Source organism: Cuculus canorus, chromosome 3, assembly GCF_017976375.1.
Source record: "Cuculus canorus isolate bCucCan1 chromosome 3, bCucCan1.pri, whole genome shotgun sequence".
In the NCBI taxonomy this organism is placed as follows: domain Eukaryota; kingdom Metazoa; phylum Chordata; class Aves; order Cuculiformes; family Cuculidae; genus Cuculus; species Cuculus canorus.
In genome coordinates this window covers 10949010-10974822 of record NC_071403.1, presented here as the reverse complement: position 1 = coordinate 10974822, position 25813 = coordinate 10949010, and the positions used below count along the sequence as shown (strand labels likewise).

Genomic DNA, 25813 nt, shown 5'->3' with positions numbered 1-25813 from the left:
CAACTCTTCAGGGTCAAGATCATGTCTTCCTGCGTTTCTGTGGGGTGTCTAGTATGATGAGTATCTCTGGATATCTCTGTAATTAAGATAATAAACCCCTTAAACTTCCTAATTGCAGATTTAATATACATCTACAACTTTAATTGGTTCCTTGGCATTTCCCGAATTAGCTCACATCAGAGTTAAAAACAGAATCATGCAAAATAAAATGTTTGGGTGTCTGACAGATTAGCAGTTGTAATAAATCACAGTGCTAGTGCATGTGTTAGAGAAACAGCTATTCAAATTTTTCTGAGTTAAGAAAGTTTAACTGAGTAAAGATACATGGACACCAAACTTTTTTTTTTTTCTTAATCAGAAAAGTTATTTAAATTTTCAGGCTCATTTAAATTGCTTTGTTTAAATGCTGCAACTTGTTACCAGATTCTGACAGAAAACTGCTAAAAATGAAAAGTGAGGGGAAATTTCTGCTCTCTCAATGTGAACTTGTATCTGGAAGATGCTTGTCTGGAGTCGATGACCATCTGTTTCATGGAGTTATGCCAAAAGTATATTTTTACTGTAGATTTAGATGCTTGTTGTGAGCTAGGAAATAGCCAGACAAACATCACATCATCTTGTTCTAGTACACTGTAAACATGAACTCCCAGCACTTTTCAAGGAAAAAAAAGTGTAATAAAAAAATGCTTATTTCTTAGGTAAATCTTCCTGTCACACTAGCTTTAATGATTCTAACAATGTTACTTGAGGTTACTTCTATTGATTTAAACCAGAAATTAATTCAGCCTGGAGTTTTCAAGGAGTTGTATTTTCACTTTGAACATTTAATTTTTAGTCTATTTTCCTCCCCACAGCCTGGCATCAGGTTGTTGTTCAGAGCATAACCAAGAAAACCCAGTGAGCTCTGTAGGAAAGGACAGCCTTCTCCTTTGGTTCTGGAACCACTGCAGTGAAATTTCCATGATGCAATACTTAAACAAAGCATTCATGCTTGTCCTTTGGAGTTTTTCCCTAGAATCCTTCTGAAGGAATAAATTCATTTTCTGCTGTTTGCTGGCTCCTGACATACTGTCTTGGGTTTGCATGGCAAGTTTTGGGTAGTGAGGCTACAGGGGTGGTTTCTGTGAGAAGCTCCTAGAAGCTGTGTCAGATAGAGCCAGTGCCAGCCAGCTCTGAGATGAACCGGCCACTGGCCAAGGCTGAGCCACTCAGCAATGTTAGGAGACCCTATGATATAACATTTAATAAGGGGGAAAAAAACAGCAGCCAGAAGAGAGGAGTGGGAATGTGTGACAGAAACAACTCCATGTGAACCAAAGTCAGTGAAGAAGGATGGGGAAGAGGTGCTTCAGGCACTGGGCAGTTACCCCGCAGCCTGTAGTGAAGACCACAGTGAGGCAGGTTGTCTTCCCGCAGAGCATGGAGATTAACAGTGTCCACCTGCAGCCAATGGCAGGCTCATGCTGGAGCAGGTGGATGTGCCCAAAGGAGACTGCGATCTCAGAGGAACCCCACGCTGGAGCAGGCTCCTGGCAGGACCTGTGACCCTGTGAAGAGAGGAGCCCACGCTTGACCAGGTTAGCTAGCAGGACTTGTAACTCCCTGTGGGACTCTTGCCAGAGCAGTCTACTCCTGAAGGACTACACCCTAGAGCAGTTCGTGAAGCAATTTGTCAACTGCAGCCTGGGAGGAAGGACTCATGTTGGAGAAGTTTATGGAGGATTGTCTCCCGTGGGAAGGACCTCATGCTGAAGCAGAGGAAGAGCGTGAGGAGTCCTCCTCTTGAGAAGGAAGGAATGGCAGAGGCAATGATGAACTGACCACAACTCACATTATCTGTCCCCTGGTGCCGCTCAGGGGGGAGAAGGTAAAGATACTGGGAGTAAAGTTAAGCCTAGGCAAAAGGCAGGGGTAGGGAGAAGACGTTTTATGATATTGTTTTTATTTTCTCATTGCCCTACTCTGATTTGATTGGTAATAAATTAAAATAATACCTCTAAGTAGAGTCTGTTTTGCCCATGACTGCAATTGATGAGTGATCTCTCTCTGTTCTTATCTCGACCCACAAACCTTTGGTTGAATTTTCTCTCTCCTGTCCAGTTGAGAATGGGAATGTCCAAGTGGCTTTACCGGGTGCCTGGCACCCAGCCAGGGTCAACTCATCAAACATACCTTGCTGAAGCAGAACTCTGAAAAGTTGATTCCTACCAAGCCCGTTTCTTGGAAGCTCTTCTCCAGAGACAGCAAACATCACATTGCTGTAAGAAGAACTAATGTTGCATTCTTATCTGGAACAACAAGTTCATTTTGCAGAAGCTAAAACGTACTTGAAGATATTGATAGAAGTATTGGAGTAAGCAGCTACATTCAGAGGGAGGCAAACTTGAACTCTGCAGAACCTGCTTAGCTATAGAATAGGAATAGGAATAGGAATAGGAATAGGAATAGGAATAGGAATAGGAATAATTTTAGTTCCAGTTGTAAGGGACCTGCAACAATCAACTAGTAGAGCTGCCTGACTGATTCAGGGCTGGCCAAAAGTTAAACTGTGTTATAGGGAAGTTCCTTGTGCATATGGAAGAGTGAGATACTCTTGAAATAATCACTATTCTGAAATAAATGAACTATCAGAAGTCCTGGAATAGGACCAGAAAAAAACTACAACAGTTACTGATACAAACACTTTTTCTCAATGGGGAGCATACTCCTTGTTTCTGCTCATAAAACCCAATTAAAATATTATTTATAAAATAATAAATTTTACAGTTCTAGAATGTTTGTTTGGCCTAGATCAAACAGGGGAACAAATAGTTTTATGAAGGGAAACATGCATTTTCTATCAATCTTTGCGTTCAGTTTGAGGCTTGAATGTTAATGCTGTAAACTGTATGTTAGATTTCTTATACCTGTGGTATGCTGTCCTAAAGTAGTCAAAATCCTTACTAATATTAAATAGTTTTTAATCCTGAAAGAACTGCAGGTTAAAGCTTTATTTTGCAGTATAACTGCTAATTAAGTGGTTCTTTGCTCAACTGGTTACCTGCATTCTTGCCCCCAAGTGCAAAAGGGAGGTGGAGAGAAAGGTAAGTGTGGTTTTAAATAGAATGGATTTGGTTTTAAATAGAACTGGGTTTATGGGGATCCCTTAGTGCTGTTATGTGGTGGACTAACTTTCTATGGACTTGGTGATGGCGCCACATGGCTGGGCAGGCTGGAAAGTGTCCCCTATAGGTGTGACTCTTCTACGCCCAAGTCTGTCTGGCTTTGGGGAGATCCCTTGCCAGACACCCCTCGTCACCCCACCAGACATTGCAACATACGTCCCGGCTGTTGGGAAGTTCACAGCATTCCTTGGTATGCACAAGCAGAGCGGCAATGGCAGCCCACCGGTGTGATGAGTCTGACAAAAGAACTGACCATTGTATGGCTGTGGGTTTATTCAAAGGCCAGTTTATCATGTATTGAGAATAATGTGAGTCCTATATATACAACTGACATAAAAATCAGTGCTTGTTTACAATATTCAGCATTAAAAAATAAAAGAAAGTCAACAGCTTCTATCTGCTTAGCTCCATTAGCCCTCTATGCAGCTGTTAGCGTGGGCTCCTCCCTGCTGAGAGGACCCTGATGCCAGGTGCCAAGGACATTGAAATATGCTAGTGTTAACTACAGATTCTCTGTGGCAAAAAGTCCACTGTCTTTCTTTTCCCTGTCTTTTATACAACACACAATAGTGGAGCCTTGTCTGTTTGCCTTTGTTGCCCGCTTCAAACTCCCATTGCGCTCATCTCTTGGACAGTTTGCTCTGACATGCCATACGCTGAAGAAACTTTCCTCTGCGTTTGCAACATCATATAGACTGGATATTATGTGAATATCAGCTTATAAATGTGTGTATTTAATTTCAATTCTGTAATAGTTCTGCTGATACTATGACTTCTGAGAACAACTCTTGACATATCCATATTAAGGAGGTAAGTTCAAACATGGCAATGAGAACGAATACACGTGGCAATCTTCAGGTGCTGCAGTATACTTAAGACTACCACAACCTTCTATGTAAGCTACAGGATATAACTTAAGGACTAGTTATTGCATACATTTTCTTTACAGCACAGTTTATAATCACTTTCTGGCATTTCATACAAATCATGTGTTCTATATTGACAAAAATTGCTGATACTAGGAGACAATCTGCCTGTGCTGTGATCCAGCTCGACGACATCTGTGTAGTTTTAGGGATTCCCTTCTTGGTATCTTAGCCCAAAGCAAGTGAAGTGTGTTGATGTGCAACATGTTTTACTGCAAGGTTTTTTTGGAGGTGAGCAAGTGTGTGATTATGTAGGTATTCAAGCACGGAACACAACCCTAAGCTTTTCAATAACGTAAGCAGTCTTTTGGTAGGAGATTTCATGTAATTAGTTCTTTAAGCCTTCTGCATTTTCTGTATGCACATTGGGTATCTAGTCTTTGGGTTTAAGTACTCAGTCCTAGCATATAGAGTGGAGCAGAATGTCTCACTGTCAGTAAATATTCTATGTACAGTATCAAGTTTTTGGCTATTTCTCCATGAGCATAAAAAAAATGTTTTATGAACAAAAACTTTGATGGAGACTGAGAAGCCAGAGTGTTGGGTTTGGGCGTATTTCACTCTGATTGCTAGTGCGAGGTGGAGTGTGAAAGTAATAGAGATGCAGATAAACCTGGTGAAACTCTGTATATATTGGTTGACGAAGATGCTGAGAAGACTGGCTGTGGATACTCAAAAGATCTATTGAGCTATATTCTCTGTCAGGTTTTATTCTGCACAGGAGAAAGTTTATTGCACAGCTGTTGACACATGAAGCATCATGTGCATTTGATTATAAATAAAGCATGCCCTGCTATCACCTGATCATTTTCCTCTGAAGACATGCATCTCTCTCCCCTAGATAAATGATACAGAAATCTCAGAAAATAATGTGCAAAATCTTTGCCATAAACTAGGAAGGGTTTCTACAAGCTCACGAATAACCTAGCTAGTGTTCATAAATATGATTGAAAAGTTAAGCCACCTATAAAAACTTCTAGTAACACAAGAGTAACCATATTTTTCAAGTGGTTTTCTGTTTTCTCCCCAGCAATGAAAGCTCTCTGTTAATCCTCTCGCTTCTGCTTGTCATAATTTCTCCACTATCCTTTCCTGATATGACTAGGTATTATTTCAGAGACTCAGAGCTACTATTATTATGAGAAATCTGTACACATGATGGAATTGGATAGAAATTAAGATTGCAAAAAATTATCTGCACTTACAGTGGCTGTAGCAGGGATGCATTTTTATCGTCAAGGGTCATCATTATGTGCAGTCAAACTGCCCAAGTTTCCACATTTTCCTTCAGTGTTGCTATATGCTCTGGCTGTTTGTACATGTTTGTGACTGTAACAGGAGCCTAAGCTTTCCAACATTAATATTGGTTCTCCCTCTGGTTATTGTCTAACATATCTTCATAAAATAAATAAGTGGAATAAAGCTGTGTTTCAAACTTCTTGCAATTTGTGCTGTTCACTGGAACTTTCTCTTACTTGTGTGCTGGTTTTACCCACATGTGAACATGAAGAATTTAATTTTTCCATAAGTTACTGAGTCAAAATTACTCCAGAGTATTTTCCAACTTCCAGGAGTTTTGTCATTATAGACTAATCCTGAGCATAGCCAGTGGCCCCTGACTGATGCTGGGAAGACCAAGCAAGATGGTTGACTGCCTGATGTAGTTCACTGGCTTTTCTGCAACTTTAGACAAAACCAAATTAAAAGCAATTCAGTTATTCAGTTGTAAGTAACTGCTTGCTTCCTGATATGTGTTTTTTAGAAGGTGGATGAAATGTGGGTTCCTGTCTTCTTCGTAATCAATAGAATTAAAATCCCCAGCCACTTATTTCCTGTGAAGTGATTAAAATCCACTTAGTACATAGTTTATGCTGTCCATACCATTCCTTTGCAGCAATATGTCAAGGTAATTATTAGACAGTTTATGAAGTGCTTAAATATAAATGGTCAGCATAAATCTTCATAGGCTGTATTTTAATAGTTTTATTCCATTCAGAGAACAAATGGAATCGAGGTTTGACTGGCCTTCTCATAGTCTCTTCCAGACTTAGTTAGCAGTATAGCTCTTCCAGCTTTTGTGGGGCAGCTTTTCTTAATATTAAGAGATAACGAAAGGATGCAGCAATAGATGGATTATCTCTGACTGGTGATGTGTAAGTGGTGGTGTGACTTGTGAACCGCTGTTCTGCAGGTAAGGTGATCCTTGCAGAAGAACGAAAGCTCTTCTATCTGCTCTGCCGTCTCTAATAAACCTTCCCATACACGAGATGTATAGGTTTTGAAATCTTATTTCTATCAATAGATTAAGTCCAAAGTCTAATATTAAAGTCAGAATTCAGTCCTTGCCATTCTTTTCTCACTTTTTGGCTTATTTTCATATGAATTGTAATTTAGACGAACAACTTCTTCTAAGAAGCAGCATAGCTACAGTTTCCATACATAGTATTGTTGATGACATCATAGGGCATCATCTATAAATCCTGCCCCAAATGGAGTAAAATTTATTAAAGAGTTGGTAGCTTTTGTTAAATGAACAGACAGTGGAAAAAAAATGCAATCACACAAGCTTGAAAAAAATTTTTTTTGAGCTTCAAAGCTTGCTGTTTTTTTCTACGGCATTACCACTTGATACTTCCCCCTGTACATGTTCTCTTGCTGAAATAATTTATGATGGTTTAGGTGGCAGTAAATTTCACCTTACATATTTATTTTTCTTGTAATTACATATTATTTTATTTGATTATTTAACCAATATTAGAAGGAAGTTACAAGTGATTTATAATTAAGACACTGGACTGAAAGCCAGCTTGAGTTCTAGGGTATCTGCCTTGATTAGGAGTCTGGTTGTCATTAACATGGCTGATGCATTTGTATTGTTGCTGGCTAAAGTGGAAACAAGAATATTTCCCCTTTATTTACATTTTTAAAATAGGAGGTAATGCAAGACAAGGTGTGTTACATCTTTTTAGACATTTCAGTGTATTTTTGACAGCAGCAGATTCTTGATTACTGTTTCTTATTTTCACGAGCTTTATCTCTGAAATAAAAATAAGGAAGTGCTGATACAATTGCACACTTTTTTCCTTGGCTAAGCTTATTCTTTGTTGAAAGCCAGCCCAGAGTAGCGTCTGTTCAGACTTTAACAGAATTTAGAAGCCTCCTAAGCAAGTGCTGATGGTTCCCAGTCAACTTCCAAGCACTACATGCCACAGAGTTTTAAGAAATATTTTGGAAAGCATTAAAAAAAAAAAAAAAGAGATTATTGATTACAGGATAAACAAATCACTGTTACTTAATAGAGTCTCCACTTTTGCTAGTTTCTGTCTACTTAACATTAAAGTCATTTGTTTAATGTTCTGTCCTCTGATTTTCATGTAGAAAGCTCTCCATTTCATACAGAAAAAACAATGTTGTGTGTGTCATGTGAACTTGCAGTGTTTAAGAATATTAGCAGCATGCCAGACAAAGCTCAGCACTATCGGAAAATAGCCTTGAGTATCTACAGTGATCTATTGTTTCTTATTTTTTTCCATTGCTGGTAAAACAGATATTTGAAGCTGATTCATGAAACAGCACTTCTTTTAAGATCAATGTTCAAAACATCAATTCTTAAAAATCTATCTAAAGCTCTAACTTTGCAGAATGTATTACTTTGCCAATGGCTAACTCCGGAAAGAATGTGTTCATTCTCAGGGTTTCCCCTGTACCATCTGATAAGCAAAGATCTTGTTTATCAGCTGCACCTAAATAACCACTGGCCATTTTTGTCCTAGAGAAGAGCCTCCTGGGGCTCAAATAAACCATGAATTCTTTTACTGCCTTTGGTGCTAGATGAGAGAATACCTCGGTTCTCCAGACTTCTATCCCAATGAATTAGGCTCAGAACTTAGTAGGAGTATTTTTACCTTCCTTTAAAAAACTTCTCTCTTTTAAGCAGCTTATTTATAAAGTCTTATTAAGTCTTTGAAGAGCTACCTCTTCATCTAAAATAGTTCTCTTCTTCACTTTCTAGTTCAATTTTGTTGGGAAATTGCTTGGACCAAGAGGAAACTCCTTGAAGCGGTTACAAGAAGAAACAGGTGCAAAAATGTCCATCCTGGGGAAAGGATCCATGAGGGATAAAGCCAAGGTACTGTGTCTGTATTCTGGTTGCTATTAGGGTTGATATATTTGTGCTTCGGGTGTTATGCTTAGTTTGCCTGTCTACTTGGTAAAGATTCATTTAATAGACTCATAATAGACTTTGAATCCAAGGATAGTTTATTTTTTTCGTTACATCAGTTGCTTAACCACAGTTCTTCTCTTGCTACACAAACCTTGCTTCCTGTATAACTGTAGACCTCCACAGTTACTGTATTACCACTGTTATCCAAATCACTCACCTAAAAAAGAAACCAGCTTAAAATTCATTTGTTCTGAGAGAAGGCAATTTCTCCTGAGAAGGTTTAACTTGTAAAGACCGTTGCTGTGGTATTGATGTACACAAGTAGGTTTTCTCTTCTGTTTATTGTTTCTTTAGACGTGACTTTTTTAAACGATTGGATATGTATTCAGTGCATAGTTCTCAAAAAGGATAACAAAGTGGGAATTATGTTTCAATGTGTGTAAAAGTGCATTATAGATAAAAGAGAAATACCGTGTTTGGAATCCCTCCCTGATCAATGCATGTAAGGTAGTTATTTGCAGGGTAGGGCAGCTTCATATGTATCTGATCAAAGGAACAAGTACTGATTGGATTGTGGTGTCTTCTTTAGCAGTCTGTAGAACTGCAGTATTATGGTCAATACAGAAATAATACTGGCTAATTTCACTGAACAGTGTACTGCCTTTAGTGACGTGCGTTATTCAGCTTTCCTTTCTGTCACCAATGTTATTCGTCTCCATAGCTAAAATAATGAGAGAAATAATATGCCAGTAAAAAGGGAAGGACTAAGCAGAATTTTATGGTTGGCATTTTTTGGTCTTGGTGCTGTGTATCAGCAGTCACACTTGAATTATGAGGTGGCCAATCGTAATATTGAAAAAAAACCCACAAACCAGACAAATCAGGCACACAGAATGTATTTCATTTTTATCAGAGATTTCTTTATGGCATTGGGCGTGCTGACACTCTAGTTATCTATTTTACATTATATTTTATAGTAATAAATGTTGATTACACTACACATTTTATTTCTAGGTATTGACAAGTGAAATATTTTATGACTTTAAGATTACTTCTGGAATGATAAAAAATGAATCCCTGGATGAACGACTGCGTGTGCTTCTAAGTAGCAGTAATTTGCATCAGTATTGCCAACTCCCTTCTCAGCCACCCACTCAGATTATTATTGCAAAGAGCAGCAATTGCCCAGACAGGGGAGTGTGAAGGGCTTTTTATCAGTTAAAGATGTTTAAACACATAGATAGATGGACAAATCCTCTGCTTTTGAGATCAGTCACTCTTCTTATCACATAATTTGAATTTCATCTGATTATAATAAAAAGTGCTAGAATGCTGGTTGCTTCATCCACTCATGAGTATGTCAGCAAAAATAAAATACAGAGTATTTTTTTCCTCTTTAGAGTGTTTATTCCTTAAGCATAAGATTAAGTTAAGTATAAACTTAATGAAAACTCATTCATTTAAGAATGCTGTAAAAATGAAGTTCTAGAGTAAAATAGCACTAAATATGGCTGATGAAAATGATGAAAGTAGCTTCTGTGGAGAAACCCTCTAAAGCAACTGTTATCTTAATCCAATTTAGACATTACTGACTCAAAAGAAAACAAAATCTCTGTGCAATTACAGTGAGAGATAGGAATTATCTGATTTGTGTACATCACAGTCAACAGTTCCAAGCAAAAGAGTCTGAGAACGATTACAGGATGGGTAATAGTTACAATTAACATTTCAGAGAGGATATTCAGATTGAGATAGTGGTAAAACTTAAAGAAAATACATTTGACTGTGGGCAAAAATAATAGCATGAAATGCTACATCACTCGAGAAAATACAATGTGCTCTTGTTAAAACCATTTTCTTGCGATAAACCAAACCCACTAGTCTCATTTACGCAGTATTTTTGCACTGATTTATATAAGAATTACGTAAGTCTAGAGGGTTGTTGCAGTTTGTGGTTATTTTGTGCCATAGAAGACATGAGTTTATGTATATTCAAGAAAAATGTGTGTAATTTCTCTCTGTAAACTAGATTTTCCTTAAAGCTGTCTATAGTCTGCCATGAACCATAATAATTCCTAGGCAGACTGCAGGCACGTGTGCTTTTCCCCTCCAGTCCAGTGCAGCTGGCTGCTGAGCTGCCTCACAGCAGCAGAAACAGAGTTTCTGCTGGGAAATATTAAATACATTCATGCCCTAAATCCTTGGGTACTTAGTGTTTGAAGAGAACTGATCCACAGATTTGGGTTATTTTCTGCCAAAATGACAGTAGGCAAATGTTTGGCTCTACAATGAACCACTCTGGCCGTACTCTGTAATTCTGGGCATATGGAGGGGCGGTTTCCAGTTCTGGGAAGCAGACTCTGTCAAGGGAGATATATCTGCTTTTCAGAATTTATCTTTGAAAAAGAAATCTATCGGTAAATTTCAGAGATCAAAGAATTTCGCCTTAAGGGACATTGTTGTTAAGGGAGACTTGAGATTTTCGTGTATGCCTATAGTGTGGGAACAGGACAGATTAATTTGAAAAGGCAGTGCAACTTATTTAAAATCAATATTATGAGCAACTCCAGTATGTGCTTATACACGTCAGAGAAAGTTCTGTTTGAAATTGTTGAAGAGATGCCCATTCTGCAGCGGTTTTGCAGAATGTTGTTTGAGATATAAAGAAAACTTGTGTGATTCTTGCTGAGCAGCGTAACTAATGTGAATCTCCGTGCTTAAGCTAATGCCAGTGGCTCAGCAGAAATCTAGTTTTCTGTAACTGGAGAAAGATCCTGCAGAGTTCTGACAGGAGAAACAAGCACAATAATGGAATGTGAACAATCCACTAGACACAACAGAAGAGGATGCTTGCTTTTAGATTCTTCCTTGTGATTTGGCATACAAAACTGTAGCTAAACTTCAAAGTATTTATTAGCTGCATAACTCCCATTTATTTATTTTTAAGTCATAGAGAAGGCGTTGCTCGTCCTGTTGAGAAGAGCCGTGACCACTGAGAATTGTGCCCACTGAGAGAGCACCGATAGATTCTGGTGTGTTCTTGGAACAGGCTGAGCTCTCATTATCTCACTGGCTTACATCCTGCTACCAAAGGTTGTTAGTCCTGTAGTAATATAGTATTATAAATATGCAAATATATTCTTCAGAAAGAGGTGGTGATGAGATTAAACATAGTCATGTTGAGTTGCTTGGCTTTTGATTCTTTCCTATTTCTTTTTCTTCTTTTTCCAAGCAGCATGGGAGGCAATTGTAAAGGTAAACAATCAAACTGAAGTGATAGGAGAAATCTCATTACAAGTGGAATGAATTGATTGCTTTCATAGAAAGATGCAGATTTTCTCCTTTTCAGCCATGCGATGAATGCTTTTCACTGCGCCATTAAAAAAAGAAAAAGTATGCTGTGAGGTGAAATAGCTTTTTTAAATGTAAACTGTAGCAATAAGGACATGGGTTTTCTTTAAAAGAAACAGAAAAATAAGTAGCAATGTTTCTTAAACACTTCTATCTCTTGAGCTAGTTACTTGGCAGAGTTCTTTAGGAGAGAGCACAGTCTTGGAGCCTGCACCATTTCTTCATACTCCCTCATTTTAGAATATTTATGAGTAGCATTTTTTTCTTCAGTTTAATTATACACCAATGTGTAATGAACATGCATTAGATAGTATACATAACTTGTTTTTTATGGAACTTCAGAACATTGTATGTGAGAAAGAAAATGGCAATGCTTTCATGCAGATGGCATTGAAAGGAAAATTTTTGTAGGAAAACCAAGAACGTTTAGGGGCAGAGATAAAAGTCCACACTGGTGTCATTAGGACTGTCTTTAAGGGCTGCGTGAACTGACTGCAGATTGGTGGGTCTTGAGAAGACCACATGGGAAGAGTCAAAAACATACTCCTCCCCTTCTGCATTTCCCTAAGAACCTTCTACTAACTGGAGAGGAAATACTGATACAAGGAACACTGCTCTGAGGTGCGATCTTACCCTTAGTAACAGGAGTTAGAACAGATCAACAGTGTTAATTATAGTCCAGCAATGGTGCTTATCTGCATTGTATATTATATTTTTTTTCAGAGAGGAACTATACTAGAGGAGATAAGACTGTATATGGTGAGGCTTGCCTGGAATGACTACCTGTAGCATGATATCAGTGATTAATTGGTATGAATAATGCTGGTAAAAGTAAGCAAATGAAGGCCATGATCCCAGATTAATGACTGAAACAGTGAACAAGGCATAGAAAAAGCAAAAACATATTGAGAAATAAATGGCTTGGGAATTAAATAATTATATTATAATTAAAAAGAATTATAAATCTTTTGCAAAAGAAAAACTACCTTGTACAGAATTGTATCTTTTGTCTTTCCCATTGCATGAGAACTTTCAAAGAAAGAGATGATGGAAATTTTCTGGTGAATGCAAACTTATGTAGGAAAGAGGCACATGGAGACTCCAAAAATCTGAAATGAGTTGTGAGAGAAATCTTCAAAATCTGCAAGTGATGTAGTGGAAAATTTTTGTGTTTGTGCCTTTTCTTTCTTTTTCTTTCTTTTTCTTTTTTTTATTTAAAAATAAACCTAAGTAAATATGTTTGGAAGAACTGAATAACCCAAGAACAAAAAAAAAGTTTTGATTTTACTTTAATAACATTTTGAGTGTTGCTTGAAGATTTTTTATTGCTTTTTCTAAAGAAAATGAAAAATGCATTTTTAACCTCCTGAAAACTCATTCTGTATCACTTGTAAGACATTTCTTGCAAGACAGATTAAATATTTAAACTGAAGAGGCTCACGTTGTCTTTGCAGAAGTCACAGACAGTCCAAAAGATCCTTTTGAACTACTTTTTTCTTATATTATGCATGATTTGGAAATTAATTATAGGCTGGTAACAAGGCTGTATATTAGATAAAAGAAAGCTAAAACCTCAGTTGTTACAATTGCATGGGCTGCCAGCCCGTGAAGGAAAATACAGGTAGTAGTGCTTAAATCTCATGAATAGTGATGTATAATTGCCACCCCGATTTAAAGTCTTAATTTTTACCTAGAGAAATCTTGTCAACACCAATTCCCATTTTGCACACTTTCTGTTTATTACCCAGTTGTGTTTTTTACATTGTTTAAACTTCCACTTACTTCTTTTGTCCTGACAATTTGGGAGAATGCTGTTATTAAAGATTCCTGTTTGTTTCCTTTAAAACATGGGAAATTAGAAAACAAACTTGCGCTGCAGCTTTGAAAAGTCACGGAAACTTATTTATCCATGTCTTACTGTTTTTTTCAGTGACTGAGTGAACTTTTAACTGCTTTTTTTCTTCATGTTTCAGTTGCTGTTTAAACTAGTTATTAAAGAAAGAAGATTTCGTTACCAAAGAGTTAATTGCAGTAGAACAACCTGCCTTTCATTAATCTGTGGGTTAAGTACTTTCCAAAGAAACTACAAAGGTACTGAACAACAGCTCATCCTATTCAACAGGATTTCTTACATTAGCTTTTCATTTTAAAAACCTCAAATCTTAAGAAGGTGTTGGCAACCAAAACCAACTGGAGTCACCATGCAGAGAACCTACCTAGATTCAGTGATTAACATATTGGCTTTAATGTGTTCTTTAACAGCCATATTATGTGAGTACCTAATAAAAGATCTTGAAAACGTGGGAGAAAGTCAGTGCACCCTGGTCTGCTAAAGCTAAATGCCCCAACTTCAGCCCCCAAATACATATATACATATGGACTCAAACCTCTAAGATATTTAAGCATATATTTAAAGTGAGTAGTCCAATAACTTAAACTTTAAAGTCCAATAACTTTTTGGGTTGAAGCACAGTATTTTTTTCATTAAATCACATTTACCATGAACGCAGTCTCCTAATAGTGGCGAGTTAATTCTCTGAGAGCATTCTTTTGACTTGTTTCTTCAAGAACATGATATAACTAATATTCAAATAGCCCAAAAGGAAGGAAAGAAGTTGCAAATCTTGTCTATAGAAAGTGCTAATTCAACTATTGCATTATATTCCTCCCAATCCCGTACTTTATTGAAACAGGAGAAGATTGTCATCTTTAGTGTCCTGAGCTTCAAAAGCCTTTGAGTGTCACTGCCTATTGTAATCGTTAAAGCTTATGCAGTATGGTTACATATGCAATATTTCCTTCCAAGTGAGAGTGACAGCATTCTGAACAAAACACTAGAAAGTAAAATATAGAAATAAAAATCACCTGATGGTCTCTTGCACCAGGTTTTCCACTGGTGCCCCTCCACTTGTGCTGGTGAGTTTGCTTGATGTAGCTTATGGCTGTGGAATTTAGTCCTGTGTGTCACCAGGAGATTTCAGCTCCTCTAGTTGGAGATAGACATTTGGGAATTTCTATAAAAGTCCATTTTTGTTCTTTTACACAGAACCTTTAGGTTTACTTCCAGCCTGCTGGGAATTTTGAAGTGGACTTCATGTGAAATTCCCAAAATGTTTGTTTCTTAGGTAAGATGTTTCTGTTTCACTCGAGTACTCCTTTATCATCATTAATTGTAAAATCTCTATGGGGAAGGAGAGCAGTTTGTGGCATCGGGTTTAGAGAGCTGGCTCACATCCAGAAGCATCAGAAGTTAGTTTTAAATCACTAATTAGTGCTCACTCTTTTAATCTTTTCCTGTAGGTTTTCCTTTGCTGACTTTGTATTTTTATCTCTACAACCATGCTATAATACCTTGCAGCTTATGGCCATTTTACCCCCCAAAAGGGTTTGGAACCAAGAGCAGGATTTGGCCTTCAGCATCCCTTCAAGGCAGGAGCAGAAGTTACAGCAGTGCACTGCTGCAACACAGTTTTTTTCTCCTTCCTAAATCTCTCCATCTTCCTGATGCTGACTGCTGTGGGGCTGTAAGGACTGTAACAAACAACCAGCAACTAAGAAAAATACAAGCAAAAAGAAATAAACAAAAAGAACATCCCATATTTTGAAACTGATATCTTTGAATCATTTACGAAAGGATGTTAACTCTTTAAAGTCTGCTGTAATCTGCATTCTCTCAATTTTTCCTTTCAGTGAGCGTATCAAAAAGTACCAAAGGGTTTTGAAGTCTAGAGCTAGGTTTTACCCAAATAAAAATTTCAAATAACATACTTTCTGCTTATACAGAGAAAATGTAGATCTGTTGGTAGGCACAGGTTAAAAGAAGAGACTGTCTTTATCACTGTTTCCTCCAGTGTTACTCATGTTATAGGAACTTCCAGTTGCTCATCCACCCCAGTGTCTTTGGAAGATCCTTCTATGTATCACCTCTAATGTGTTGTAAACTCATTTTTGCCCTACTAGGGGAATGAGTCTGCAGTAGATACAGATCACAAACAATATTTCTTGGAACATTAATGTTTCCTGCTTGTGTACAAGGCACTGTGGTTGTTTGCCTCTGCCACTTCGCTGGAGTCTCCCAGGTTCTAGAAAAATCTTTTCTCTAGAGATTTATTTTGTCTCTGATGTGGATTTCGGGATCTAAGTCTGCATGTCGGGCAATGGGGCCATCTGTTGACTTCTCCAGTCAGGTTCCAGTTCTTCTCTGGACCTTCAGCCTGGCTGCTGTAGAAATATATGAACAGAACTTTGTTGTCCCATTAGAGAAGTAATTTCTGGCTCTCAGCAAGCAACCTGCTCCTACCCTCATGGCAGCTGGAAATTTTTCAGTTGCACTTTTATAAAAGATGTTATTTGTGAGTGAAGACATCAAATTTGTCTTAGAAGGCTTTTCCATGTTACTCATGAAAACAAGTATTACAATTTTATAGCTAGAGCCCAAATTACTGCAGCTTATTTTCATATAATTAGATACTTGCCTGTACACAGTGTCCTCTCCTGAAAAGAGATTAAGGTCACAAGGTAGTTGTTGTTCCTCAGTACTGGATCTTGTTTTCACTGGTGCAAGATCTGCCCTACCATCAGAGTCAATAATTAGCTATCGGGAATTTCTGGGTCACAGATGGACCATCTTTATCTCCTGACCATCTTTCAGCCAGTGCCTCCCTGAGGCAATGGTAACAAAAAGACCTCCATGAAGATTGCTGTGCTGATATTTTGCTCAGTGAGTATTCCCCAGGAGAGAAAAATCCTAGATTGAACAAAGCAAAAAAAACTTGATGGCCTTTTTTTTCCTCTCAGAGCTAATTTTGAACTATAAATTTTGATCTGTAAATATTGGAAACGGTTTGCTTCATTGATTCAATAGCTTATTCACCTGTGCTTTCATGGAAAAAGTTATAAATACCAAACAATTTTTGCAAGCTTATGTGCGAAATAAAGGAAACTAAACTGAAGCCTCTGACCTTGTTGATATGTTTGTTTTGAAATTATTTGGTATTATATAACGAAGACTTATGTTTCTGCATACCCATGGGAAGTTGAACTAATTTTTTTCTATCTTATTTTAAATTGGAAAGATGGCAGAAAAGTTGAGATTACCATATCTTCCTAACCTAGTCCAATATTAATTACTGATGAAAAATTAATATTCATGGCTTGGTTACATGCAAAGGTAGGTTAAAGCAGTCAGAGAAGTGGGACTCTCATTTAAGTACCTAAAATATTAGTAATCTAAATAAAATTTGAAAACCATTTGAAAGATCTCCTTTGACTCCTAAAGATATCTGTAAATTCTCCTCTAATACCCTTAGTAACCCAGAAGTGCAGGTCTTGTACTGCTGAAGCCAGAGGCAGTTTTGCTAATGACCAGCGAGCAGAAGAAATCACTTTTCAGTACTTTACGGAGCAGCAAAGGAAATTCAGGTGCAATCTCCAAATATTTCTCTATTAGTTTTCAAGCTAAAGTCCTAGTCTGGAGAGTGAGATCTTGGAAGGTTTGCAGAGATTCAAACAGATATGTCACTTTGAGTATTTCCTGGTAACTTTATTCACAGAGTGCTATGATACTTCCATGTAATTAGTGATGGCATTTTCAAAATGGAATAAACAAGAGGTTGATTTAAATCTGTGTTAACAGTGTCAGACATTAAGGCTGATAGTTAAGAAAATTACATTGTCCTCACAAAAGTATTATATCAGACCTCAAAGAGATGCTGAAAAATCCCTGGTTCATTACTGGTGCAACACAGTGGTGGTATTAAGTCTTCATTGCCTCCCTCACATCGATGTTAAAACAGACTTGCACATTTCTTAGCTCTGATGGGACATTTGTAAGACTTATACTGCTGTTTTCAGAAAGGTGGGACACATTCTTTCGGCTAAATTAGACTACTTTCAAGGGACAAAACATTAAGATAGTCCTTCAGGTTCATTCTTTCGCTTCTGAGTTAAATGTGATGGAGGACCATGAAAGCTTAAGGGAAGCAAAGCAAATAAGTGGCCAAAGAGAGGAATGTGGGAAGGGTAAAGGTGGAAGAAAAATATCTCTTACTTGAAGTAGTGAAAGATTACACACTTTCTGTTTTGCCAACTTGAAAGTGTTTAGTAAATTTTTGACCTGAAATCAGTTTAAATTTGTTGTTTGTGGAATATTGTAAGGCTTTCTAAATGTCCCAGAAAAGTAAGCAAAGCTGTGTACAATGTGTCATGCATTAGAAACAAGCTGCTGAGTAACTCAGCTGTCATCTCCTTCTGTGTACCAGGTTGACACCTCAAAGTGTGAGTTTGACGTCCAGATCTGTGCCAAATTGATTTCAGGTCTGAAATATTTCATCAGCCATAGAATCATTTGGTGCTTGTTGGTGCCGTTCAGTTGCTGCCACTGTACACAGGGCACTCTGGTACCTCACCTCGCTAAAAAAAAAAAGGTTTGATTGTGAGATCGTGCTGTAAACTGGGAGAACTCCTTCTTCTGGCCACGGCATTTGCAAACCTGAACCGGAACAGTCGGTGTGAGTCCTGACACTAATGCCAGTGCCCTTGAAGCAGGACGTGTTCTTTAAAAGGATAGGCTCAGGAAGGAAAAAATGCAGCACATTCATGTGTGAGAGAGGAAGAAAAATAAAAGAGACAAGGAAATTTTGAGTAAATTAACCGAATGTTACGAGGAGCATCTGAAGGAGTGGAGGTTGTTTAGCCTTGAGAAGAGGAGGCTGAGGGGAGACCTTATTGCTCTCTACAACTACCTGAAAGGAGGTTGTGGAGAGGAGGGAGCTGGCCTCTTCTCCCAAGTGACAGAGGACAGGACAAGGGGGGATGGCCTGAAGCTCCACCAGGGTTGGTTCAGATGGGACATCAGCAAAAAAAATTCATAGAAAGGGTCATTGGGCACTGGCAGAGGCTGCCCAGGGAGGGGATGGAGTCACCGTCCCTGGAGGTGTTTAAAAGACAGGTAGACGAGGTGCTCAGGGGCATGGTTTAGTGGCAGACAGGAATGGTGAGACTCGATGGTCCAAGAGGTCTTTTCCAACCTGGTGATTCTATGATTCTATGATAATGGCGTACAGCAGTTTTGAGGACTGTATATATTTTCACACTGATTTTTTTTTTTTTTCTCATCTATACTTTTTCAGAATGGTGATTTATATTCCAAAGTATTTTATTTGTCTGCATGAGGCTTCATAAAAAACAGGTTTGAACTTGCTGAGTTTTGTTTTACGATTATTATTTTTGCTATTTTACATATAGATAAATGCAAAAGGAAAGGCTTTGAATTATTTCCAGCAGTTATGTTAAATCTCAGTTTTCCATGCATAATGTTATCTATACTCTTGAGGATCATGATAAATACTTTTAATATACCTTAATGGGTTACTGGTACAAGGAATTTTGCGTTGCCACAATAGAGGCAGCATTACAGTAAATTAAATTACAGTGCACACAATTAAATAGAATAATGAAAAAAATTAGGCTTGGAGCAACAGCTCTTTGGAGTCCTCTGAAATTCGATTCCACAATAAACATTATAGGAGAAGATGATGAGTGGAATTTAGATAGCTAAACTAGATATTGTTTTGTTTGTAGTATCTCCATCGGGGATGAATGTTCTCTTATTCAGAGACATTGATTAGTCTCCGGGTTATTTTTCTGATTGATTACTGTTGTAATGTAGTATTCCTTTTTCATTTATCTACCCAACATCAATATAACTTCAGAGCTATAACTTCATTGTTGTACAGTTGTTATTTAATCTGCAATAATTTGTGGCTTCTCAATAACAGCTCTAAGGAAATCTGTACTGATTGCAAAAAAAATAAAAGCTTTTCTTTCTTCTTCTCTGAAAAGGAGAAATATAGAAATACTAATTTTACATAACATATTCTTTAACAACAGTTCCTTTCAAACATACCTAAAGTAAGGCATGTGTGTAGTCATTATTTTGAATATGCAATGAAACCAGAAGGTATGAAATTAAAATTGCATGGTAATATTGATTTTTTTCTTTTTTACTTATTTCTGGATTTTGTTTTTTTTCATTGGAGATGAACATTAATTCAATCCAATATGTGCCTGTCATTTGGAGCCAGGAGGAATATAAATTTTGCATTTAGTTCCCATCAGTGAGTGGCTCTGGCTTTTTTTTCCTAGATTCTTAATTTCCCCACAATAGACAATAAAAGCTCTTGCCCGTCTACTTTAGAGGTGTCTACAGAGAATTAATTAATTGATAATTATAAATCTTTTTACCAACACTGCATGTCATTGCACTAAATTCAAGGTTTTCTGAGTTCAGGTGAGTGAGCTTTTATCCCTGCGGAATACATCCCACTCCTAAGGACACCTGTGGATGTGCTCAAGGCTTTCAGGTTCTTTATTCCCATGTTTGCACTGGTATGATATGTTACCTCTTTATAAAGTCAGATATTCCATTGGTTAAATCAGATCAACTCCATTTATAACCCCAGAACGAACAAATTTTTATTTTTACAGAATTTGAGGAGGAGATGGGAGGAATAGTAATTAGCAGTTAAAATGTGCACACAAAGCCTTACCTTGATCCCCATCTGTCATCTTTTATCTTTCATGCTATCCGAGAACTTTCTTTGAAAACAAGACTTTAGAAGTAACCCTGATCTCATAGACTGTGTTTAGAAGACATAGGAACACAGTTGGGATTTCTTTAGTTTACGGATGTGCAAATGCTTTAGGCATTTACACATATGGATGTGCAAATTTAGGCATATCCTCCCTTGCTGTGCTTACAAACCCTTGCTGTGAAAGTCAACCGCTGCGTGTTTTGTTTGTTCTTTGGTTCTCCAGTGGATTCATGATTTCGGGGATATCTGTAAAACTCAAGGAATTAAATTAAGGTTCATGTTTTGAAGTAGGGAAAAAAATAACTAAAAGCTGCTCTGTTTTTCTGTCCAGCTACAAGTCCCATTTCATCTCCTGTTATATTAAAGAAGTTTGTTACCAAATGCATTTTATCTGACATGAGAGGGAAAGAAAAAGGATGTTGCTTTTGTATTGTGTTGTTAATCCTTCTCCAGAGGTCCATTTATAGGGTAGGGAGGTATAGGGAATGGCCAGCAAGCCTTGCTTCCTTAATTAAAAACATAATTAACCATGCATATAACTCTCACTAGTGTAGCACTGGTATTATATTGAGTCTCTGGCTATTAAGAGACTTGATCCATCCGTACATACGCAAGTCCAAAAATAATGTTTCACATTTCTTTAAATTGATGTAGCCAAATGTGTACTGTTGAATAGTTTGACAATAAATTATTAATTCCGTTTTACTGTTTCAAGGCCAAACTGTTGGTGTCAGCTGTTGCAAACAGAATTAATATTTTAGTTTGTTCTTTCAAAGATCTAGCTGAAATTACTAAAGCACTCTCCACGGAAATGTATCTCTTGCAGTCATCACACAACAAAAATGTAGGCAGTTTTTTCAAACTATTTCTGAGTAGGAGGCTCAATCATGGTGGTAAAAAATCCATGGTAAAAAATGATGTGATACTGAGTGTCTGATTAAAAATATTTTTTTCTCTCCTCTTGATAATCCAGACTCCTGTAATAAGGTTCACATGAGTCTCTATCTTTTACAGTTCTTATTCCGGGAAAAAATACCTTTAGATTTGTCTGTCTTCTACCATCTTCACTTTCCTCTTACCGCATGAGCAGAGCAATGTGATGAATTTACAGATTTGCTTTCTTCTCCCATGATGCAGGCAGCTGTCGCAGGGAATAAAATGTCTGTGTGGTAGCTAGATTATATATAGTCTTTGATTAATGGGATGAATCCCACTGTCTTCCTGACTTACACAACTAGTTTAGGCTCCACACCTGACTTTTGGGGAGCTAAAGGTACATGAGATGAGTAATGACTGTTCTCGAACCCACAGTCCGTGAGGAAGTGAAACTATTCAAAATTCCTGTTTCACTTTGAGGAAGCCAATTCTGTTCCAAGTTCTAGAAATAAAAACATTTCTCCTGAGAATCCACTTTTCTCCAGTATTTTAAGGCAGAGTTAGTCTTTTATAATTTTAGAATTAGCTTTAATTTTTTCTTGTGTGATTAGGAATTTTATTAATTTCATTTGCCTGTATGTATTTCTCACATATTTTTTACATCCCTACAGCTTGAGAACGTAAGACTACATGCACTGTAATCCTCCCATGTTAACTGAATTCACAGAAAATATTTAATGGGTATTTCAGCTCAGATAGCTATATGAAACAGCAGTTAGCAAACTGTCTCCTCAAACAAGGAAATACATTCTCTACTGTAAACTATTTTCAAAATACATAAATGAAAATCAAACAAAGTAACAAAAAAACCTACAAAGTGACCCAGAGAGAAAGTAGGAGAAATTGAGGGTAATCAAGTGTTCTAAATTGATGAATGTGTGTTAAAACACAAGAATGCATACTGAAATAGAGTTAATATAATGTCATATGACTAAGTACAACAATCTGCATTCCAATGCAGATTTTTTCCTTAAGAATACAGAAACAGGAGTTTTCATGTGCATTCAGAGTGTATGATGCATATAAGTGTCCAAGAATTTCAAAGTAGCTTTTTGAAGTGTTAAGGAAAGCTGCAGCTCTTAGAATCTTCTGCATGTGAAAGTACAATCAAAATTTGTATTTAACAGATAATCCTGCTTTTTCAAATTTCAGATTGGTTAAAGGGCTAGAAACATTGGTGCCATTGGGAGTATACTCATAAAATTCCATATTCTAAAAGGTTTCTCCAAAATCATGTGGAATCTGTGGTGTCCCAAATACCCTTTGTATGAAGTTACTGTTGATGTTTTTGACTTTATGGTGGTGGATTCATTTATTGGAATAACAAACACAATAATATTGCTGGCTTCTTATTCTGAAGCATATAGGTGAAACATTACACATGTATATCCTGCATCAAATTTAGCGAATGAACCATAATTTATGGATATTTTAAATGGGATTCACATGGGGTAACTGCTAACTTTCTTTCTTTGGGGTTTGTCATTTATTAATTTCCTGCTTAATGTCCCAGATATACAATATGTATTGATATTTATTGATGTTTATTGAGATAAAATAATTTTAATGCAAATTCATGCTTAAGTGAAGATACTTACATTCACTATATTGAAGCATATCAGTATTAAGAATTGCCAGAATAGTTTATAAATAAGGTTTAGAAGTTTTTTCACAAATAGATTTAAATTGTTCAGGTGTGACTGGGAGCTCATATCCAGTACTTCACTATATTCACTGTAGTGAATAAGGTGTCATTCGTTACCTGGATTATATGGAATTTTGGCCTAATTCATATACAGACATATATTTCAGATGTATTTTGACAATTTAGTAATGAAGGGGATAGTCTAGAATCATAACTAGATAAAAGGATTTTACATGTTTAATAATTCAATTTGCATATTGTTGCTTAAGAGTGCAACAATAAACTCTTCTGTGTAAAGTTAATTATGTTGTTTCACATGGATTTCAGTGAGAAAGGGCTTACGATAGATCATAGACCAGGCTATTTTTGGTATGGACTTCTGTTTCCAAACTGGTCTTCTCCATGGCTCAGCAATAAAACTTGCTTGTATTATACAGCAACAATGGCAAATTTTCACACTTGATATTCTATTATTTGCAGAATGTATTACAGCACTGAAATCTGGGAGTTGTCATACTATACTGAGTTATTAACTCATCTAGTATTATTTCCTGGTTCTGGAAATAGTGTTCAGTGTTTTAGAAAATTATGAGGGGAGAAATAGGGGCAAATAATATTCCTGGATAATTGAAAAAGCTAATACGATTGAGGAGAGAATTCCTTTCTATCATGTATAAGTTATCACTTTACACCATGAAATACAAGATCAAATGACCTTTCACAATACATTAGCTAGCACAGAAGCGTATGTTACACTTTTGCATTCAGTATGCCTAATTAAATTTTGCTAAGCCGTTTTGTGCAAAGATTTCTTATCACATTGTATCAAGAACTGTCACTAAAAAAAAAAAAAAATATCTTTTGTGTCTTTGGAATAGTTTATATGTACGGGACTGAAAGTATGGCAGGAGTATTGCAGGCAAATATTAGAAGAGGTTCTTGATACCAGAAAGAGAATCTAAGAAAGGGTATGTTTAGATAAGAGATGATTCAAAGCTCTGACAGGTAATACTGATCTAACAGGTTTCCATATCTTGGGTTTGATTTATTTCTTTCATTTTCCAGAAGTTTAAAGAAAAAGTTTTATAGACTTCAAGGAAGTGACGTTACTTTAAGACTCAAATGCTACGGGACATGAAAAACTGGGGCTTCTTCCATACACCGTGATATATTTGTGATAGTTTGTTCCTTTGTTCCTGTAAATGATTCGTTATATATGCTCTCGTTTTAATTTTAAATATAGAAAAGCCATTCGTTATATGTCAGATAGGCCAAAGTTGAGTGTCATTAGGAAAATGAATGTGCTTCTAGACTGATAGGAGTGTGCCTGAGTGATTTAAAGTGTTAGAAATTATCCTGTCAGCTTTTGTCATCTCAGGGGATAAAATCAAAAAAGCTGAGACTACACATGAAGTGGTACATTTATATTTATTCTTTTCTACTTTGTTTAGGTGCCTTTGGTTTCTGGATTGCTGTAGTCATTAGTTGGATCTTTGAGCTGCTTGTAGTTATTTACATGTGGTTTGTTCTTTTCTTTTATTTTTTTTTTTTTAATGTAGGGTTTTATTTCTGTCCTACTTAATAACTCTATTCTCAGTTCAAGGAAGTCATGTTATTAAACCTGAATAATTTCTAGGCCTTTGGATGTTTATCCTTTCTTTACCTTCACAGCCCTCAGTGTGGGCCTCTCCTGGAGGCACTGAATTCTGCAAGAGTCAGAGAATACTCCTCTGATGTTTGAGGAAGCTCAGGATAAAACCAGGCGAAACTTAACATTGTTCCCTGCATTGCTATTCATGTCAGAATCATAGAATTACTAGGTTAGAAAAGACCTTTATGGTCATCAAGCCCAACTGTACCTGTCTACTAGTAAACCCCATCCCTAAGCACTTCATCTACATATCTTTTAAATACCTCCAAGGATGGTGACTCAACCACCTCCCTGGGCAGCCTCTGCCCAGTGAATGTCCCTGCACTGTGCCATCCTCCAGGAAAGTCTATGGGTTGCCACTGGCTGTAGCCCAGGGAACATCACTCTTTCTCATTTAGCTAGCTAAGGGCCATGCATGAAACTGGGTGGAGTGACACCTGCTTTGATGTAAACAACATCAAATTTTAATAAGAATGAGTTAAGTTTCCTTCTTTGGCCTCACAATGGTTATAGGATATCGCTGCAGAGTATAGTGAAATGCGTGGATGAAAAATTGGATGCAAGATGGCAATGTGCACTTGCAGCCCAGAAAACGAATCACCCCCGGGGCTTCATAACAAGAAGTATGGCCAACAGATCAAGACTGGTCATTCTGTCCCTCATCTCCACTCTGGCGAAACCTCACCTGGAGCCCTCAGCACAGGAATGACATGGATCTGTTGGAGGGGGCCAGAGAAGGGCTGTGAAAATGGTCAGAAGGATGGAACACTTCTCCTATAAAGAAAGGCTGAGAGTGTTGGAGTTGTTCACCATGGAGAAGAGAAGGCCAAAGTACATATTTAAATAAAGTCTAGGTATAGTCATGTGGTTTCAGTGACTTTGGAAGGGGTTGAGTAGAAGAAAATTTCAGATGTCAGTTACTTCTGCTGTTATTACTCAAATAGATACTGATGTGGGAAGCCTCTGTTGTCTCAGATTTTGTGTCCAAAAGAAATAATTAGTATAGTCTTCCGTTCTGCTGATTTTTTTTACATAATTAGTTTCTTATGATTTCCAGAATACTTTCCCACTCCTTTGTCCTGTTACATATTTTTTAAATTATTCATCTGCATACTGAAATCTCATTAGAGGTTTTGTTGGGATGAATTTTTGACAGGCTCCAGTGTCATCATAGGAGAAATAAACTTTACTAAACCTGAGAAAGGAAAAAAAAATCCCATCATTTTTTTTTTACCTTGAATTCAGGTCAAAATAATGGAGATAAGTATGAATCATAGTTCCTAAATACTAGATTGGTGTTTATAGTTTTCTAAATTTTTATCTAAAATTAAAAATTAAGCTACATAGTTGTTATTGATTATCATGTGTAAAAGAATATAGT

General features: G+C 37.0%; 1 protein-coding gene across 7 annotated transcripts in view; it reads left to right on the top strand.

The window, feature by feature from the left end:
• Positions 1-25813, top strand: part of KHDRBS2 (KH RNA binding domain containing, signal transduction associated 2) — a 382051-nt gene that overhangs the window by 128012 nt on the left and 228226 nt on the right. For all 7 annotated transcript variants that reach the window (XR_008449307.1, XR_008449306.1, XR_008449303.1 and 4 more), the window contains exon 3: positions 8103-8219. Coding sequence is in view for 1 of the 7 variants with exons in the window: in XM_054063510.1 (XP_053919485.1) it covers positions 8103-8219 (117 nt within the window). In the remaining 6 variants the exon portion in view is untranslated. The remainder of the gene's footprint in view (positions 1-8102; positions 8220-25813) is intronic.